The sequence below is a fragment of the Phyllostomus discolor genome, chromosome 4 (genome assembly GCF_004126475.2).
Source record: "Phyllostomus discolor isolate MPI-MPIP mPhyDis1 chromosome 4, mPhyDis1.pri.v3, whole genome shotgun sequence".
Lineage (NCBI taxonomy): Eukaryota > Metazoa > Chordata > Mammalia > Chiroptera > Phyllostomidae > Phyllostomus > Phyllostomus discolor.
The window spans coordinates 50488845-50509637 of NC_040906.2; the positions used below are offsets into that span (position 1 = coordinate 50488845).

The 20793-nt window shown below is 40.8% G+C and overlaps 1 protein-coding gene across 11 annotated transcripts in view; it reads right to left on the minus strand.

The window, feature by feature from the left end:
- RAPGEF4 (Rap guanine nucleotide exchange factor 4) overlaps positions 1–20793 on the minus strand; it is a 277233-nt gene that overhangs the window by 139050 nt on the left and 117390 nt on the right. Inside the window, exon 1 of one of the 11 annotated variants that reach the window (XM_036023284.1) lies at positions 19580–20381. The exons of 9 other annotated variants lie outside the window; for them this stretch is intronic. In XM_036023284.1, coding sequence (XP_035879177.1) covers positions 19580–19621 — 42 coding nt within the window. In that variant the 5' untranslated portion in view covers positions 19622–20381. Of the gene's footprint in view, positions 1–19579; positions 20382–20793 lie in introns of those variants that run through there. One more of the 11 variants, XM_036023287.1, reaches the window with a different exon arrangement.

The window sequence follows — 20793 nt, forward strand, 5'->3', positions numbered from 1 at the left end:
TTAAACACAAACTGCACAATTATATTCTAATTTATAGATTGTAATTCAGTGTGTCATAACGGTTTATCTTAAAAATTGTTATCTCAAAAAAAAAATTAAGAACCAATTCAGATCAATTTTCTCACACATCCTAAAGTGCTTCATTTACTAGGTAATTTCATTCTGTATGCCAACAAGGACATTTCAAATCAAAGTCCTCAAAAGCAAGATTAATAAATCTTGACAGCTTTGATAGATTGTTTTCTTATTATACATTAAATTCTGTGTGAAATTCAGCAGTCTATATAATCTGGCATTAAAATGGAGGATTAAAAAATGTTTAAAACTTTGATTTCTCAGAAAATATTTTAATAATATCTCTTTCTCACTGCTGGGTTATTTCCCAGAAAAGCCTTCATTTTCACTATTACTTTCCTAAATAAAATTGATAAAAGAAGATACCAGGGCAATGGAAAGAGTGAGAAATCTGATCAAAAGTGGCTTAATTTTTTTAATTGCCATAAATATACAACTCATTTTATAAATTCATCATCTGAACAAGCCAATCATCCTGAATGGCTTTGAGCAAATTTTTACTATTTTTTTTGTTTTGTTTTGAGACAGTGTTATTTTTATCCCTCCCCTTCCCAACTGTCTCCTTGCCATATACCAAAATGAGATATTCATCTCTGAATGCCCTCAGTGACCGGAGCATATATATTTTGGGAAAAAACTATATCAGCATAAAATTCAGAATTGGCAGTCTTAGAGAACCAAGTTAGAAATAGACCTGTTATATATAAAATTAGACCACTTTAGTAATAACTAAGTTCACAGAAAACTGCGAACAATAACTCAGGAAATATGCCTGTTAGGCCATGTGCATGTAAGTTACAAATGCACACGTACAGTGTGCCCTGGGTAAAGCACGCATCGTGATCTCCCTCCACAAGCAGGGAATCAGTTGATAGAAAGCGCTCAATCTTGGATGAGGAGGCTACAAAGGATAAAGGAGGGTCTCATACCTTGGAAACATCCACTGGCTCCGTTTTCTAGCAGTTGCCAATGCCAAGTTCTAAAAAGCCAAACTTTTAATTAAATAGTATAGAAAAGTAGGATGCCACATGCCTTTCAAAAACAAAAAAAAAAAACAAAACCCACCAGAATGGCTCACAACAGGACAGGAATCAAAAATAAGTACTAAAAGCGAAACCCAGCTGTTGTCTTGAAAAGATTAAAGACAAAGAGCAGAAAACATTAAAGTGAAAGGGTTGCAGGGACGCTGCCACAGGAGCATTTAAAACAGACCCGGAAAGTGAAAACAAATCACTCTGCTCTCCACCACCTTCCCTCACACACCAGAGGCAATAGGGTGCCTTCTAAAACAAATTCAAAAAACAGTCCTTCTGTTTGATATTCTTTGAAGATACTCAATGTACAAAGCCTCCATCAGCCAATGAACATACAGAAAGCTCAAGACAGCTAAGACCAATTCTGTGATAATTATTGTACAATGTTCATTGCCCACTTCAAAGGCTGGGGTGGTAATGTGCAGATGCCTATGTAAGTGTAAGTGTTTTTTCAAAGGTCGGTCAAACTGGAATAAACATACACATGGCAAGACTGCGATACCATTATGCTGGGCCTGTCTGAAATGCCCCCTCAGAGCACAGAGCGATTTCAACACCCACGTCTCACAGCATCAGATGAGTTTTCTCTTCTCATTAAATCCTCATCCTTGCAGTCAGTCTAAAAGCTCATGACAGACTAAATTCCCATTCAGATTGAAATGAAAGTATCATATACTCTGGACAGAGCCACTTACGTGTGCTTCCAAAGTAAGTCATTGTCTTTTTCTTCTTTTTTTTAAACAAAATAACTCTTCTACTCTTTCCCACTAAATCCTTAAAAAGTGGTAAGTGTAAGAACTAGAATTGGAATTTTTATTAAGCTGATCCCCAATTTTCCACTTGAAGCCTTGCAGGAAAAGGACGTTTACAACTTGGAAGTCATCGCTACAGAAAAGCACGGTGCAAAGAGCCCAGACGCTCCGGCCAGACCTGTGAGGCACCTGTGTGTGAAAGCATTCCCGGTGACGCTGCCAACGAGCTTAACAAGGCCTGCACACAGAGCTGTGTAAGGGAACCCATCTGATTCCAATGTTCTCTACGGGCCACTCACATCGGACAGGCAGTGAGCATGCCCCTTGGAACAGTGGCCCGGCTGCTTGCAGTTCACCCCAGAACCAAGCTGCTGGGGCCTCCAGGCTTCCCCTGCCGTGTCACGCCTTTGCTCGGTCTGCTCCACTGGCTCTCACCACTCATCCTTCACAGCTCCTAACCACACACGCACATCTGCCCATCGCCACTGCACCCTCATACTCTGCAGATTTCTAGCATTGTCTCTCTGACAGACCACACACTCCAGTGGCAGGGGCTGGACTCTGTTTCTTTTTCTAGCACCTGCTGATGGCACTGTCCCTGACAAAGAGTGGGGCCTCAGCAAGGTGACGGCATGGATGACTATGTAAGGAGGTGTCATCTGATGTAGGGGAACATTTGCAACATAAGAATATTTTTTAATTTTCCAACTTTCTCTTTTAGTCATGAGTTGAAAGTTTGAAGACTTGCAAGGAACGCCCCAGATGAGCCAGGCCATATGGAAGGCTGGCGTATATGCATGTCAGCCTGGCCAGCACTGCATCCTATTCATTTTATGGGCTTCTCTTAATTTGTATTCCTCTGAAGTCAGTGCCTGAAAGTGGGACTTGAATGCAGCTCATTTGGGAAGTGATTCCCAGGAAGCAGGAGTGAAGGGCAGAAAAACTGCAACAAAGAAAGCAGAAAAGACAAGAAAGGCTCTGTTACGGAGCTGCGTATCCCACTGGGGGCTCTTGGGGGATAGGATGCATCTCAGAACTCCCTCCAAAGCTCAGGAGGCTGGGGCATTCATCTGCAGACTCCCATCCCCCATTATTTGAGGGGTACCTCTGGAGGCACTAATTCCTCCCAAACACCCCAACCACCTTGAATTTAAGCTGGATGAGATCTTGCAGTTTAGGAGGAGGTCCTGAGGCAGAGAAGCTGAGAGGCTGGGAATAGCTGGGGTAGGGCACTGAAGTGCACCTGAGCTGCCCATCACAGCCGCCGCTGAAAGGGCAGGTAAGCCTCTGCACACGCTGAACTAGCTAAGGAGAGGGCCACAAAAGTAAATAGTTAAGGTCTTATGTCATATTTTCCTAGATTATGCAGCCAAATATAAAACTTGACTCCAAAATAAAATCGATGAATCGATGAATCTATGAATCGATGAAAAGAAAGTGCTTAATAGGGCCTGGGGAAGGATGTCCTAGCCAGACCTAGGGGATGAAGCTTCCGGGGAACAGGTGACTTTGCCAGTTGATGCTCAGTAATATCCAAGATTTATACATCTCCTTGCATGTCGACCACTTTTCCTCCCATCCCCTGTCATTCACAGGGCAAATGAAGGGCTGAGAATTGCCATACATCCTTTCTCACTCACTGTGACTTCTCGCCACCAAGTAAATTGGTCTTGACGGTCATTTTATAAAAAAAAATGAGTGAAGAGAACAGCAAAGAAGAGAGGGGGAGGGACTTGCTGATCTGAGTAAGTTCAATCATTTTAAGCTAGCTTCCCTTTTCCTCTCTTGGGCTCTGATTAGAACGAATTCCCATCTACTTTATAATCTGGGAAGACCTACTAGAAATGATAACCAATGCATACTTCTTAGCTTTCTCCAAGTATACTTGATAAAGCTCCTTGTATTCACTGTCACTAGAATTTTCTACACCCACTGGAAAAGGGACAAGCCAACCGCAGCGCCTTCGCTATTTTTTACCTGAACGGCTGTACCACACTGTTTCTTCACTTACGAGGACGACGTCAGGCGCCCGGCCCGTTGCTCCTCCGTGCACGTGCACCTCCCATTGGTGCCTCCCATCTGCTTCTGCTTCCACCATGCACAGCTACTGTCAATGAATTTGGCCCTTTGTTTCTTGCAATCAGTCTCACTTTTCCAACATGAGCCTTTTAGCTTAACACTGGCCCAGAATTTTGAGATAAACAGATGTCATAGCAGTGAGATTAGGGAAAGGGACATAAAAACAGAAATCAAAGCTGGCTTCTAAAGAAACTGTCTTTTAATAAGAAGCAGGAAGCTCAGGAGAGGATGCTCAGGGCAGCGACAGTGCTCTGTGTGATATCGTAATGGTGGATACGTGCCATTACACATTTGTCCACATTCACGGACTGGACAACACCAAGAGTAAACCCTAGTGTAAACAATGGACTTTAGGGGATAGTGATGTGTCAAATAAAGTTCATCAGGTGTAATGAATGCACCACTCTGGTGTGGGCTGTCAATGATGGGGGAGGCTGTGCATGGGGGGGGGGCAGGGGGCATACAGGAAGTTTCTGTGCCTTCCCCTTGAGTCTGCTCTGTACCTAAAACTGCTCTAGAAAATCCATTTAAAAATAAATAAATAACTAAAGAAAAAAGTCCAGGAAAAGCAACAGGAGAAAAGGGAGACAAAACATGCATCAAGAGATTGAGAAATCTGACACCTGTCAAATGTTATAGATCTGAAATAAGGAAAATAAATAAAATCAGGGCTGACTTCATGAAGGTGTAACCTGTGCGTTCACACAGGCCCCTGTTCAGAAGTGCCCTGTGCCTGGTTTAATGCTCTGCGGTTGCCATGTTGAAATTCTTAATAATTTTTAAACAAAGCCCCCACCCTGTTTTCATTTGGTTTTGGATTCCTGAAAATTAGGTATCCAGTCCTGAGTAAAAGGAATTGTGAGACAAGAGCTTTCCTTTGCAGACTACAGCATAGCAAGGCAGTATTTGCAAGGGTATTCTCAAAGCACTCCCTCCTTCCTTTTAACCAATGTATTCGAAATGGTATCTCTTGGTTTAAACACACTAGGAATTTCAGTCTTTCATGTGCCTTGTCCTGAGAGCAGGAAGTCTTATGGATAAAGCTGTAAATGGATGAGATTCTAAACTCTCTTCACTGGTTTTCTTATTTGCAGAATTAGAGAAACAATAATTAAAAAAAAAACCCAATGATCATTCCTCAAAATAGATTCCCTTGCATAAAGCCTAACTTCATCAAGAAGGAAATGCTTCAAGAGTCTCCTGTAGTATGTATAGCCTGATCAGAAATCTGCTTTCCTAAAAAAGAACAGAAGACCCAACAAAAGGTCTCCCGATGGTCCCCAAGGACAACTGTGGAAATGGCTGTCGCCATCATCCAATTCCTGACGCTGTGTCTTGACTCTTATCAGTCATCAAACTTCCTCTCCTTAAATAGAGCCATTCCAAATGTCACCACCAGCTTTCCTGGGACAGAATCAGAGATTTGGCGTCAGAACCTCAGCTGCCAAAATAAAAACCCTCTAAATTACTTTCAGTTCACGTTGGACCTTCCTGACTTACATATTCTCGGTTAGCTGTTTATCATTACGATGGTTGATTAAGTCTTGTTTTTGGTTGGCCCTATTGGCTTTTAGCTTAACAGCTGTAAAATACTAAGACATACATTCTTCTTTCTCCTAGAGCTACAAAAAAATGCCCAGTGCACCACAGAGCACTCTCCAAAACTGGTGGCTATAACCCCGATACAGAGACCAACTTTAAACAGTTCTGCATGCTGTAGTGAGTTTTCCTTTACAAAATCTGCTAGGAGAATCCATTTACCATCTAGAAGTTTAAATATGTGTAATCTTAATTTTTAAAACATTTACCCACATTTTAAAATCTATCCTTGTTGAATGACATGAAAAGTAATAAGCCAGACACAATTAGAAATGTAGTGGTTAGCCTGAATGTGTGTGTGTATATATATTTGATTAATGCTCATCCTTGTGTAGAGACATGTCCTCTTATGAAACCTTGTGCTGTCAGTGGAAATTGCAAGTTGAAATGACCTCCATGAAAGAATAGGCACTTGTTATTTGGATGCATTCCTAATTACAAAGTAGCTCAATGAACAGAGATCAAATATTGCCCATGTTTCTAGCTTTCGGTCTCTCAACAATGAAATCTGTTTGTAAGCAAACAAAACCTTTTCGCTGACCTTTTCTCTGTACATAAGTATTATTGCCAAAGCTTGAACAATGAAAATCCAGCAAAAATGGATTTCTTTCGCTACAAAACATTACCTAAAAGATGGTAAAAGCCCATTACCTTGAAAGTGGATGGTATCACGTGATCTCTTCCAGCTAAGTAGTAGGGGGAAGATGAGTGCCACAACTCTTAAAACACAACTTTATAAATACTAAAAGAGAGGTTCTGGTTCGTGAGTTCTCATTCAAATAGATCTTTGACATGACAAATACAATTTTCCTGGTATTTAAAACTAGGTCCAAACTGCCTCTTAATCTCAGAGGTTGCTTGTCAGCACTCACTCTTTTCTCTCCTCTTCTCTTCTTCATTCCCTCAGTGAAGAGGTGTCTAGGAAGTCGATTAAAGCTCATGCTCATTACCACAGGAGTGGCTACCAGCCCCAGGAAGATGGACAACTGGGCTCTTCGCCAGATCAAATTCCCCCCATTAGGCAGTTGGAGAATGTGAAGCATCCAGCAGTTACCTGGCTCTAGCAACATGAAATCACCATCATTCAGATAAAAATAGGAACTTCTTGAAAAATGCTGCTTTCCATTTTGAATTTGATCTTTCATAGAAAAGGAGAAAAATATAAAGTTAATTGTAATAAGTCAGGTAGGTCATCAAGCTGCTATTGCAGAGGCCATTATAGATTTGAAGCAGCTTTAAAAATGTTCAAAATTGTCAGATAAAATAGAGACAATATCGGGACTCAGAATTATCTCTTTCTTTCCAAAAGGAAAAATCGAGGAAGATAGAAATGAAAGACAGAGCTAATACTAAAATTCTCCAATCTGTGTTCTATTACTGAAGGTCAGTCCACTGATAAAGACCCTGCTTCCTTCACCATGGAAATAAGTATTAACAATTTCACTGAGCAGTTAACTCTGCAATTAGCACATTATCTCCAGTCCAGCCCACTGAAGGGTTTCTGTGAGGTGGTGCCACACAGTTAGAAAGAGCAATGGACTGAGGTGCGGGAGAACACACTCAGCCTGGACAAGTCCGCTCTTTGAGCACCAGCTTTTTTTCCCCATCTGTGAGGAAAAGAGAAGGAGAAAAGTAGGACAAAAGTCATCCCCGAATACTTTATTTTTAAAATTCTCTAATTCCTCCAACTGCTGGGTCTCTGATTTCTTTCATGTGCACTGGTTAATAACAAGAAACACTCCAATGTCGGACAGCCACTTTCTGGTATGTACTTGGTGCCGAGCACTGGGGGGTGCACTGAAGATACAAAATTAACTAGCAATGTAGAACCTCGTCCTCTACAGCTCATGCTCTAGTAGGAGGTAAACATAAAACCAGGAATTATGATACAAATAGCAATGATAAGTTCTTTAACACCCATTTGTACAGGTGACATGGGAACTCAGAAGAGGAAATAAAATACATTTGGGGAATTCGGAAATTTTATAAAGGAGATGAAAACCAAGCAGGATCTTGACTGCTTGAATGAGTTCTCTAAGCAGGAAAGAGGAGAGCGGTCTTCCAGGCAGAAAGAACAGTACGTGCAAAGGCTCAGAGGCATGAAAATGTCTGCCAAGCAGAGGACATGATGAGAGCAGTCGGTCACAGTTAACATAAGAGATTTCCTAGAGCAGGGATCAACAATTTCCTTTCCTATCAAGGGACAAAGAGCAAATATCTTTGGCATGGCCAGGCCATTCTGTCTTGTCCCAACTACTCACCTCTGCCATTATAACAAAAAGCAGCCATAAACAATATGTGAATAAATGAGTGTGGCTATGTTCCAATAAAACTTTATTTAGAAAAACAGGCAGCAGTCTGGATTTGGCCTACAGACTGTAGTTTTATAACCACTATGCTAGAACATTACAGAAGATCAGATTATAAAGGCAAGTCAGAAACCAAACTGGGTAAGTTTCTCTGGGCATTATAGAGATGCTTAGGAAAATATTATGGCTTGTTGTTTTTTTTTTAATAAAAGAGTGAGATGATAAAGTTGTATGCTAAAAATGACAGCAGCATGGAGTACGTACGTTTTCACACCCCGTATTATTAAAATTAAAGCTATTAGCTGTCTTTACTTCATTATACTCTGATATACTAAAATTAGGTCGTTAGGGAATCTTTTCCCAAGAAATTATAAAAGTGGGAATCCTTCTAGCCATCTGGAAAATACTTTACATAGTACATCATGTCCCACTTGTTCTGAATATCTGGCCAAAAAAAAGTAAAATCTTTACCTCTTTAGTGAGAGCATTGCCTATAAAACTGGTAGACATGACAATGGAGGTAGGAATCTGAACTGTCTGATGAAGAGCTCTATGAAGGTGGCACTACATACTCATCTATAGGCCTTGAAATTCTTTACTTGCTATAAACAGCACTGCCACACACACATGCAAAATTCACAAGACAGGGGCAAATAATAAGAAAGAAATAAGAACAATATTTGCAGAAATTTTGTTCCAAGTTAGACAGTAAAATAAAATTTATATTATGGCCATTTTTGTCAGGATTGTGTTGGGTGCCAGGTCACAAGAGTGAGCAAGAGACTTTGCTCTCCAAGAGTTAGTTCATAGTCTAGAGCAGGGGGCGGCAAACTGTTTTGTAAAGGTCTTGACAGTAAATATTTGAGACTTTGCAAACTGTATGGTTTCTGTTGCAAATACTCAACTCTGGTTGTAGCACAAAAGCAGCCATAGATGCTACATAAATCAATAGCTTTGTTCCAATCAAACTGCAATTGCTTGCAGGTCCCTCATCTAGAAAAAGGGAGACATTAAATACATCATTGAAAATAACTTACCTCATTGCAAATAATCAAAGCTCTATGAAGAAAAAGCAAAGTCTAAGAACTACATATCTCAGTGAATGGACTGAGCTGGGAAGGTCCAAAAAGGCTCCTTTGAAGCTGAGGGTGAGGAGAAGGAAGGAAACAAGGGAGGGGGAAGAACGCCCCAGAGAGAGGAACAACAGTGAAGGGAGGCAGAGATGGGGGGCAGGATGAGGAACGAAGAAGCCCCATGTGGGTGCACCTGGAAAACACTTAAAGTAGTACATCTCAGGTGCAGCTGAAGTGGAGAAGCAGCCAGGCCATTCAAGGGCTCTATGCTGAGGCAGGGGCCTTGGCTTCCGCTCTACAGCAGGAGGAAACCATTTAAGGTTTGGAGCTCAGCAGGATTTGATTTATTTGCATTTCTAAAAGATTTAGAGGTGTTGGTGGCACAAGGACCTGCAGGGAGAGCAGCTGGGAACTTAAACCAGTGGGTCAGGGAAAAATTCTGTCTTCGTCTGGCTTCCACTGGAAATAGACTCCCAGACAGGGTCTTGGGTTCAGAGAGTGTATTTGGGAGGTGACTTCAGGAAATACATGTAAGGAGTGGGAAAGTGAGGCAGGGAAGAGAAAAAGCCAAACACGGGAGTATTGATGAGTGGATTACTGCTGTGGGCAGTTGAGGTTCTGTACCATGGGAGACCCACTGAGGAAGCGAGCAGAACGCACCTCGACATTGAATTGCAGAGGGATGGCAGAGGCTGAGGTGTTTGTCCACCAACCCTTGCCTCTCATCTGTTGAATGTTGCCCCTGGGGTATCAGATCCCTGTCACTTTGGGGGTGGCTCATTTATGGGCTGTGAAGAAAACTCTCAGACAGAAGTAGAGAGACACAGGTGCAGGGCGAGAGTCCACGACAGCTCCAGATGAATTCAGAAATGGAATTTGCATCAATAGTGTCTGCCACAAATAACTTTTCAGTTTCACCAGAAAGTAGATAAATCAGTAAAAATACAAGTGACTTTCAAATTCTCTCAACACTTCCTAAATAAATTTCTCCTTTTTAAAATCAAACACTGAAGTGCATTTTATCTGACAAAATCAATGGCATATCACAGGGGCCACATTCAAAATATGTAACAACTAAAACAGCAATGGAGCTGAACATTCAGAACAGACCTTGACCTTAAAAACTCTTTCAGAGCGCCTAAGTGTGGAACAGGTGAAAACCAGCCCTGCCGGATTTTCTAGAAATGTTTTTGGACTGTGATAAGAACAGAGCAGGCATGACTCAAATGCAAGCACAGAATTTCCATGTAAGAAGAAATGTTTCTGGATCTGCAGCTAGATAAAGCATGAATAATAAAGTGCTGCCTAACATGGCATGAGAAAGCCAGAAGTGATCTAGGATGAGTTCCTTCAAGGAAGAGCATGCTTCTGAGCAAACTCGGTGCTGCCACTGCAAACATTAATCCAAGACAGGTACGTAGGCTCCAGTGCATGAACACTATTGACCGCAAACACAGGTTTTCTAACCAATCTACCTCCCTGCTGCAAATGGGTAATAAAAGTGCCGGTTATCCAAATTACAGTCCAAGGTCAACATGAGATTAAGGTCTTGCATCTGAAGGTAAGATATTTCAAACCATTTTCATGGCTCGCAACTTGGAGACACTGCTGTCAGCGTGGCCTCCCAGCAAGGAATGGCTTCATACATTTTAATGGCTCACTGTTGGCTCCCTGGCTATGGGGTGGAGTTACATGGGTATAGCAGAATTTAAACACTGTGATCACAGGTCACCGTTGTTACAAAATTGCTAGGGCGGCAGTTCAGTTTCTAGAAGAAGCCTAATCGATGAAGACAAAAATTGGTTTGGTTCCACAGCGGCTGTGCCAACTCCATGAGTCCAATTACTTCACTGACTACACACATCATTCCCCTTCTCTACTCAAAGTGACTCTTACACACAGCTTATTCTTTTCACTAACCTAAATACAAGTTAAGGAAGGATTGCTACTCTTGCCTTCTTCAGACCCATGGTTTGCATCTCATTTTCACACTGCCTGAGGTTAAATTTGGGTTGGGCATTCTGTGGTCCTGAGAACCACGCCTGGTTCTTTGAGTGGATTCTGTGGCCTAGGTCCTCACTGGGCCACCGCTCACTCGAGCAGGCTTCCCGTAAAACCCACCCTTCCTGAAAACATCTTCCTGGGGAGTAAAATCATGTCCAGGGTAAAAACTTCACCAGGTATTCACCCAGCAGACTTTTTCTTCATGTCAGGCCTTACTTAACCTCCTTCATTCATATACTTGACCAATAAGCTGGTTTTTCCTTTTAGAGTTTTTATCCATGATCTTTGACATGAATGTTTCATCACTTGGTGGAGCAGGTATATCCACAAGGCCCTCAAGGTTGGGTGAGCTTCTTTTTTATACACTTTAAACATGCTGCTCATACATATGAAGCACGGTGCTTTAAAAGTGGCCTAGCCCTGGTCTCAACATGGTCTTGGCCATCTGCTATCTGGCACCCACTCCATCCTTCCAAATCCATGGATAATTAGAGTTAACAAGTTTAACATTTAATGACATGACATGAGCAACAATTGGACTCGGAGCAACTAAGCGCAGGAAAACAGCCTGATGCTCCTAGTAGCCAGCACTAAGAACTATGGGATCCAGCATATGTCTTTCCAACAGCAGTTACAATGACAATGATGACAAGGCAATGACAACGATGCTGATGATAACATTTGCTAGCACCTTAAAATCTGTAAAGCACCTTCACACCTTATATCATATAAAGTATATTCAACCTTACAACACAGATAAAGCAGATACCCTCATTTTCCGGATGAAAAGACTGAGTCTCAGTGATGAAGTGACTTGCACAATGTGAAGTGATTCACACAGTTATAAATCACAGGCCCAAGATACAAAACAGATCTTCAGATTCTAGATTCCATATGCTTCCCTCATATCACATGGCCTCCTCCTTCCTCCCCTTCTGGCGGCTTCTCAAAGTGAATTTTAAACTTCTTTCTGGTTGAAATTAAACCTCCTCTTTTGGATACATAAATTGTAGTCTTAGACATTTCTCTAAAGTTCCTATACTCCATTAGACAGCAGAGTCAAACAGGCCCTGAGTGGGGTCCATCATCTACAATGAAGGCAAAATTGGGTCCATACTCAAGGCACCCAGGAGGTTCTCTAGCCCCAGAGAACACAGGACTGCAAAGAGGAATTCATTTCAAGGGGATACCCACAGAGGTTAAAGAGATTAGGAAGTGAATGGGAGGGAGAGAAAAAGTATTAGCTAACCCAAATTCAAAATCGAGAAAAAGAACATTACTGGTAGCTAAATAATCTCTTAGCATTTCATAGTGTGCACACACCAGGGCAGGAGGTTAGTCCAGAATAAAATTTAATTTGGGAAATTTAATGTAAATTTAGAAGAATACTAGAGGTACTTAATTATTAATAGCCCCTATTAAAACCCATGAACACACCTCATTTGCATTTAACTTTTTCTTATCAGTATATACAGAAGAGCTGAGTGGCAAAATCTATTAGGAAAACGGATTTCTCCCCCTCTTAGCTCTCTGACTCCACAGGGCGGCATTTTTCACTACCCGTTTCCCCACCTTCCTCTGTCACTCAGACAGCAGCTTCTCAACAGTTTATAAGCAGTTAAAACATTTGTAAAATGTTTTAAATACAAATTTAAATTCAAAATATTTATAAAATGTTTTAAGTGGAGGTACTTCATTTAAAGGCCACTGATGAATTTCTCCAATGGAGAATATTATTTTCCAATGAATAATATTTTTTGTCTCAATCCAAATCCAAGGAAGTACAATAAATAAAATAAAATAAAGCACAACACCATAAGCTGCCAAAGTGTTGGAGTAATACTAATTCTAATAATAAAATTTTGGCACTGTATAATAACAACGCACTTTCACTTCTGTTAAACTACACTGTCTCATCAGAGCCCTACTGACAGTGGAGGGCCAGTCTTATTTCCTTGGTAGGGAAGAAACGAGTAGCTGACCGAGGGCTTGAGCTCACTAGCACAGGCTGCTTCTCCTGTTTACAGAAAGTGCTAAAAACGCTAGTCAAGTTGAAGGGCATTATGTTGAGTTCTGGTTAAAACTGTAGAACAGAAAATAGAATAAAACTTCTCCGTGTATGCTAAGACTTCATCTGTTCATATATATATATATGCAATGTTGGCATCAAATAGCAGATAATTCAACCAACACGGAAATTGCAAAAATCATACACAATTAAAACTTGCTTAGTTGTCTGTTCCCAAGAGGACAGCATATTGGAAAAGGAAATTATAGAGGTAGAAGAAGGTACCAAAAGCAGGCCACTGGGAGTCGTCAGAGTTGACAGTTGACCATTTGGGAAAGTCAGGAGGAAGTTACCGAAAAGCAGAGCAGCCGGGGAACACGGCAGCTGAACACACCTCCTCAAGCTCCGGCGGTATTTCTGTGCTGCTCATGGGGCAATAATGAATGCTCTTGATAATGCTCCTGAGTTAAAGATTAAGATACTCATTATATTGTTTTAGTAAGTAGAATCCATTTTTTAAAGATACATTTCAAAATTAGTTAAGTAAGAAGCACTGTGGTGTTTAAAGAGGTATTCAGAAAATTTGAACTAGAACGGCACTAGGTTCTCGAAAGTCCTAGGTAATAACTGCTAATAATTAACAATGAATGAACTTGTCTCTATGCCAGATCCTGCTGTTAAAGCTTTGCATTAATTATCTCACTGAATCCTAACGACCAATCCATGAGGTAGATAATTTTGGTATCTTGATTTTATAGGCAAGGAAATTGAGGCACAGGGAATTTAAGGAACTTGCCCAAGCACCAGCTAGTAAGTGAAGGTGTCAGGACTTTTTTAAATTTGAATTGTTCAAGTACAGTTTTCTGTGTTTTACTCTCATCCCAGCCTACGCCCCTAGCCCTCCCCACCTCCCTCCTGTTTCCACCCCCGCCTTGTTTTTGTCCATCATGTGTCCTTTATACCTGTTCCTGCAAACCCTTTCCCTTTTTTCCTGAAATTCCCTCCCCTCTCCACTCTGGTCACTGTCAGCCTGTTCTCTATTTCAGTGTCTTTGGTTATATTTTGCTTGTTTGTTTGTTTTGTTGATTAGGTTCCTGTTAAAGGTGAGATCATATGGTATTTGTCTTTGGATTTGAACATGGGCTGTTCACTCCAAAGCCAAAATACTGACCCAATTGGTCATACAGCTAACATTTAACTGTACCGGTTTTTAACTGCTGTGCTTCTGGGCCTTTCTCTTATATCTAACAACAGGCAAGCCTCAGTTTTCAAAAATGCCTTTATAAATTAGTTGTTTTTGGCATTCTGACTTTGCACCATTCATTCAACAGTCATTTCCTGAGCATCAGCTGTGTGGCAGGCACTGTACGGGTGCTGGGGATACAGAGATAAACAAGACACGACCCCTACCTTGCAGTAGCTAACAGAGTAGAGGAGGAGGCTGACCTATGAACAATCAATCATATAAAGTTACCTTAGGGAAGCAGCCCTGGTATAAGGAAGATGCAACAACATGCCTAGTGGTTAGGACCTAGAGAAGCACTTTACAGAGTATGAGCTCCAATAAAACTGACCCCTGAGCCTCCCTAAATTTCCTTGAGCTCTGAGTTCACCAGAGCTCTGGGGGCAGCCAGGAAGGTTGTGGACTGGGCAGTAATTTGTTCGCCCATCTTTCATGAGGGACTCTCTGATTCCAATCACCAAGTGGGCGTGACAGTCCTCCGCTCTCTTCCACCTGCTGATGACTGGCTGCCTGGCCTGTCACGTACAACGCCCCCCTCATCTGCAGGCTATGCAGGTATGTTTTTTGAAAAGTGTGTGGAAAAAACCTCTCTCCTGCTTCACTATATAAATAGACCAACCACTACCAAAATAAAAAAGAAACGCTTCCATTACACCCACCTTTGGTTTCCTGAACAGACTCTTTGGGAAACAATTCAGTATGCTTTTCCCAGAAAACTTAGTTGCAACTCTCCTATTTTTATATATGTTTAATGAATTACAAAAATAATACATTCTCATTATAAAAATCAAAAGGTCAGAAGTATGCAGAGTAAAAAGCAATAGTTCCACTGCACCTCCTCCCCCAATTCCTCTCCCCTCTCCATAGTTTGTTGTATGTAATTACAGAACTTTGTACATTTACTTACATATCTAAATATCTAGGTTCATTTTAAGAAGTAAATGGGATCATATAAATACATATCATCTTGTAGCTCCTTATTTTTTAATTAACAATATGGATTGGTGATTTTTCCATATCACTACATAAGGATCTCCCTTAGCTTTTTAAAAAAATCCTCACCCCAGGATATATTTACTGATTTTTCAAAGAGAGAGGAAGGGAGACACACACACAGAGAGAAAGTCATCCATTGATGTGAGAGAGAAACATTGACTGATTGCTGCCCATAAGCACCCCAACTGGAGATCCAACCTGTAACCTAGGTTTGTGCCCTGACTGGGAATCAAACCCTCAACCTTTTGTTGTCTAGGACAATGCTCCAGACAACTGAGCTGCCTGGCTATGGCTCCCTTAGCTTTTGAAAGAGCTCCATAGTATTTCAAGTTATGGATGAATTGTAATTTATTTAACCAGTCCTCTACTAACGGACATTTAGAGTTTTCCTGAAGATTTCCCATTATAAACAATACTGAAAAGAGAATTCTGACACATATATCTTTGTGAACAAGTGAAAGTATTTCAGAGAATAAAAATACAGACCTGGAAATATTTGGCCCAAATTGTGTATGCATTTTAAATTTTTATACATACTTCCAAGTCAGCTGGAAAATATGACTCATATTTGTACTACCACCAACAGGTTATGAGAATAATCTATCTCCCCATGGCCTCCTTAACACTTGATATTTATCCATTATTTCCCTTTTTGCTAATCCGATGAGTAAAGACAGCATATTTAATTGTTGTTTTATGTTTTTCTGACTAGCAATATTTACAAATTTACTGTCCATTTCTATTTCTTTTTTTGTGAATTATGTGTACATAGAGTCTGCCAACTTTCCTAGCTAGTGGTCTTTCCTTGTTCATTGATAAGATACTCGATTTCTTTATGTTAGACGGGAATGTCTCATGGAAGTCTTCTCATCCAGGTGAGGCAACGTGGCTGCCAACCACAGCAATAACCACACTGCAATCTGGAAAGTCGCCTTGTGCCCCAGCTGTAGTTTTAGTCCTTCCTGAAAACAAACAGACGAGAAACAGGTCTCCCACAGTAGGTGTGCACAGAATTATTTTGGATACAACCTCATGTGGACATTAAAATGCCTTGAGGTACGAGAAAAGGTGAAAATGTGGATGAGTCTTTCAGCAGCCACTCGGCACCACTTTGCAGGTGCGTGGGACAAAGAGAAAGCAAACAGCTGAGGGAGAGAACCTCGTCCGTAGACAAGGAGGTTGGGGAAGGACCTACACAAAAATGATGGAGGAAAAATTGCCACAGCATCACCTTCCCATCTCTAGCTCTGTGTTAACCTCCTCTCAACCCTTTGGTTTTGTTTTTCACACAAGGTGGGTGTAAAATTAATTCATTGAAGTGCAAATTCTAATGCAAAGAGCACTGACTTCAGTAATTTGTTCTAATAGATTCAAAGCCTCACTCCCACAGCAAATTAGGAATGCCGGCTGAGTCATGGCAGGGTCACAGACAAAGTTTCTTACAGTCTATTTGCCTCTATTTTTAGGAGTCATCTTAGAGAGAGAGAACAAAACATAATGAGGATGTATTCACATTGCAGACTCTTAGTGTGTATGGAATCACACAGCACCACCTTTTCCACAGTTAGGAGATTCACTGCTCTCTCCAGGCAGAAGGTCCCTCATATCTAATTCTCTCCAGGGGCTTTTAAAGAGCAGTAATGAAGAAAGGGCTTCAGGCCAGAGCCTGGCTGGGTGCCTCCCATGGGGCAGGCAGCCAGGGCAGAAGGGAGAGGTCTTTTATCTGAGAGGTCAATCTAGGTTGTGTGAGGTAGAAAAAGCAGCTTGCAAGAGCAAGGCTTGGCTGGATCAGGGAGCAGCTCACTATCCAAAACCTCAATGGCAAAAAATAAAAAAGGAAATCTTTATCTAAATCATTGCATTTGAATATATCTTTATCGTGCTAAGTAATTACATGTTATTGCTGGATTAGGAAAGAGGATAGCAGTTGAGGGGCCAAGGAGGAAAAACCTGGAGCTGTTCCGATATTTTCTACAAAATACAGCCTCAAGACTAAGCCAAGGTGGTAATGAATGTGAGACTTGAGATGTTGTGGCTTCCAAAGTATTCCCTAATAAATTGTCTTATATTTTCATTCTAATCTTAAATGCACATGTATGCACATACCTGTAGCATCCTTCTGAATCAAGTTTTCAGTAGGAAACATGAGAATATTTCAAGACAAGATGAAATAAAATGAATCTTGGAAAAGGTTCTTAGGACTTCCCCAGTGCCTGGTCTTCAATATTAGCCATCTTCCTTTTATCTGGCGACACTGAGTATGAAATCACAGACACACTGTGTTCACTGTGAAAAAATTATCGGACTTGATATTCAAAGATTTACACTCTGTCCTCTAAAGTAGCATATAAAGAGCCCAATTACCTCTCCTGAGCTGGTGGTGTATTATAACAATCAATTGCATTTGACTAATGCACGCCAGTAATGGGCATTCAATAGATGTGTTCCAGTCAATCTGACCTGTTCAGACAAGACCTGAGTGAGGTGGGGTTTGCAACACCACTGCTGCTTGTGAAGCTGGAGGGAAAAGCAGTATGTGCTCAGCTTTTCGTCCTCTCAGACAAGATTTCAAGACCACGAAATCTAACACACGGTGAAGGGAGGGCACCTTTGGGGAAACAACAGCTTTTACGAGTGTGTACAGGACAGCATGACTGCACCGGAACGCCCATAAATATTAAACAGTATGTGCAGCCAGACCTTGGCAACCAGCAGGCTAACCAGTTGGCTTGAAAAATTCCTTTTCCTAAAAACTGTATTATAAAAATAGGCATAACAGTGCTGTTAGGTTATTCACCAGAAGTCATACATTGTTTAAAAAGAATAATACTGTTGTACATATATGCTTCCGAAGAGTTTCATTACCAGATGCTAAAAATACCAGTAAAAACTATTAATAATTAACAAATGCACTTGATAGAAAAAATAAGGTTGAAATAACATGATAACCTATACATTGAAGAGAAATAGTTGAATTCAGTAGAGAATGAAGCAAATTGGAAACTGAGGTACAATTTTGAAACTAAATATAGGTACTTTACTTCTCCAGTTTTTTCAGAATTTGGATTTATTTTAGTTAGAGAAGTTCTATTGTCATGATATATTAATACCATAACATGAGAAGAATGTTGGACCCAGTCAGTATTAGAAGAAGACTTGAACCTGGGCTCTGCTACTTCCATGCTGTGTGACCCAAAGCGATTTGATTTACCTCTCTGAGCCTCAGTTTCTTTGTTCTTAAAATCACAAACAGGACAAAACCAACTGCTACCCAGCACTACTGGAATGATTAAACAGCAAAGTCAGAGTAAATTGGAAAGTATCTAGGATATACTAGCTTTTCAATAAATGTTTTTTGAATGTAAAGGATTTACTCTATTTTAATAGAGTCAATAATTGCCTTGACTGTTCATTTGCTTATTTCAAAAATGTCATCATCTCAAAATATTGTTGAACCTCCCCTCCGGAATCGCGTTCGGTGCCCAAAACTATTAATTTCCTCTCTTTGTCAAAAATGTATAATATCCCTTTTAATGAGGTCTAGGAAACGGGGACCTTCTTTCCATTTTACAATCAAAAGCACAGACACGGAAAGGTTAAGCGATTTACGCAAGGACATAAAATGGGTCAGCAGCTGAGATAAATCACTGAGACTTGGAGTCTTGTGCTTCACTACACTCCACCTCACCCTGGGCCCTATGAGGCATTTCTCTGAGTTCTCGAGAAGAATTCCCTACGATTGCCACATTTGACGTGCGTCAGCTCTCTCGTCAGCAGACAGCACACCCATGCCCATCAAAACTCTGTCAAGAGCCTCTCACCTCAAAAATTGGGGAAAATGGAAAGCAAGTGAATTTCCAAAGTTTCTCTTTTGAGCAACATCATAAACCCATTTTTGAAGTCAGTGGAATAAGAAAGTCTTGACATTCATGCCTCTCATTTCTGCCGGGTTAGTGGGGTTTCAGATATGATACAGGCTGGTTGGATAATGGCAAAGCCCTATAGGGAGAAGTGACTGTCGCCCTTTTCCCTCCAGTAAACACAGGTGACTGTCTGGGAATGAAAGGCAGTGGGGCACTAGAAAAGCCACATGTAAGAAGGTTATCTGAATCTTAAGATAGACACGTAAGGTTTCGTTTTCTTATTCTACTAGAAATAAATATATAAGTTTTATACCAAATTTAAAAATTGAGTTAAAGGTGCTATGCCTCTTTTCAAAACATTTCAAAAGTTTTGATCAAAACCTATTCTCAAGCTATTGATTCTGCTAGCATAATCCCTAGTCTATACTTAGGTAGATAGCTTTACATAGGATTTTTGATAAACTCAAATCTTAACTTATAGATAGGATAAAATTATAAAGTCATTTTGAGAATAAGAAACAGGCATAAAGAGAAATAATCTCACCCCACTATATCCATGCGTATAGCAGCAGACTGCAGGTGGCATTCATGGTCATTCTAAGACACTCCACAGGAACCGAAATGAGCCATTCCCGCCTAGAATTAACTATAGGGGCTTCAGAACTTTCTTCCTGAAGCCACAGCCCCATCCTGGGACTATCTGCAAGGCTGTGGCCTCTCAAAAACAGGAACAGGAAAACAAATCCTGACATAAACCAATACAGGCTCCAGCTGCTTAACAGGGATAAGAAGCTTAAAGGTTGAGCTGGCATTTTTCCTCTCCCATGAAACAAAAAAGTCTCCACAAGTTACATTAGACCATCATTCCAGAAAAAGACATGATGGACAGCCTCTCAAATCTATGAGTTGGCCTGGAAATATATATCATCTATTTTAGGTGTATAAGATATGCATATATCTTATGTATATATCACATATATATATGTAAGACAGTAGAATGTACAGGGTGATGATGTAAAGCTATAACAAGTGCTTGGAAAGCAGTGCAGTGGGGTACCCTAAATTCCCCAGCTGGGCAAGCTTCAGGCAAAAGCAGCAGTAGCTGTATAGTGGTGACAATAGCAGAGGGAAGTGAGGTCCAGAGGGAGGGAAGTGCAGCTGAGGAATGAGGAGGTGACTCAGGCAATGCAGCATCCAGGGTGATGCAGTTGCCAGCACGGTTCCTAGTTTTAGCGGAACACTCCTTTGGTGTCCCCAACTATTAAGCACCTACGAATTCTATTGCAGTGTTTCCACAAAGAGTGTCAGTAATAGCATCTGCAGCTCACATAAAAACACTTTTTAGATGTATATTTCATATTTTACATTGTCTGAGCATAGACTTCTGGATGTGAATTTTAGATATCAGATACAATCACTACCTCCAGATGTCCATGTCAGACCAAGCAGGTGAATAAATGAAGGCCCACTCAATAATAGAAATATAATTACACTAGGCTGAATGTGTGAAATTGCCATTCTGTAGGTCAAAAGTGGTTGGATATCAACAATTTTGCATGGTTGAACTTAATAAAAAATCTCCAAAATGCAGCGAGGGGCTAAGCGGCTTTAAGACTGGACTGAGGACCTGAAGCCTGAGTCAAGTTGCTCTGAGCGTGCTCCCTGCCCCCACCTTCCACACACAGCAACATGGGTGAAGATGTCTAAATATCAGAAACACATTTTCCATGATTTTCAATACACAAAATCTATCATTAA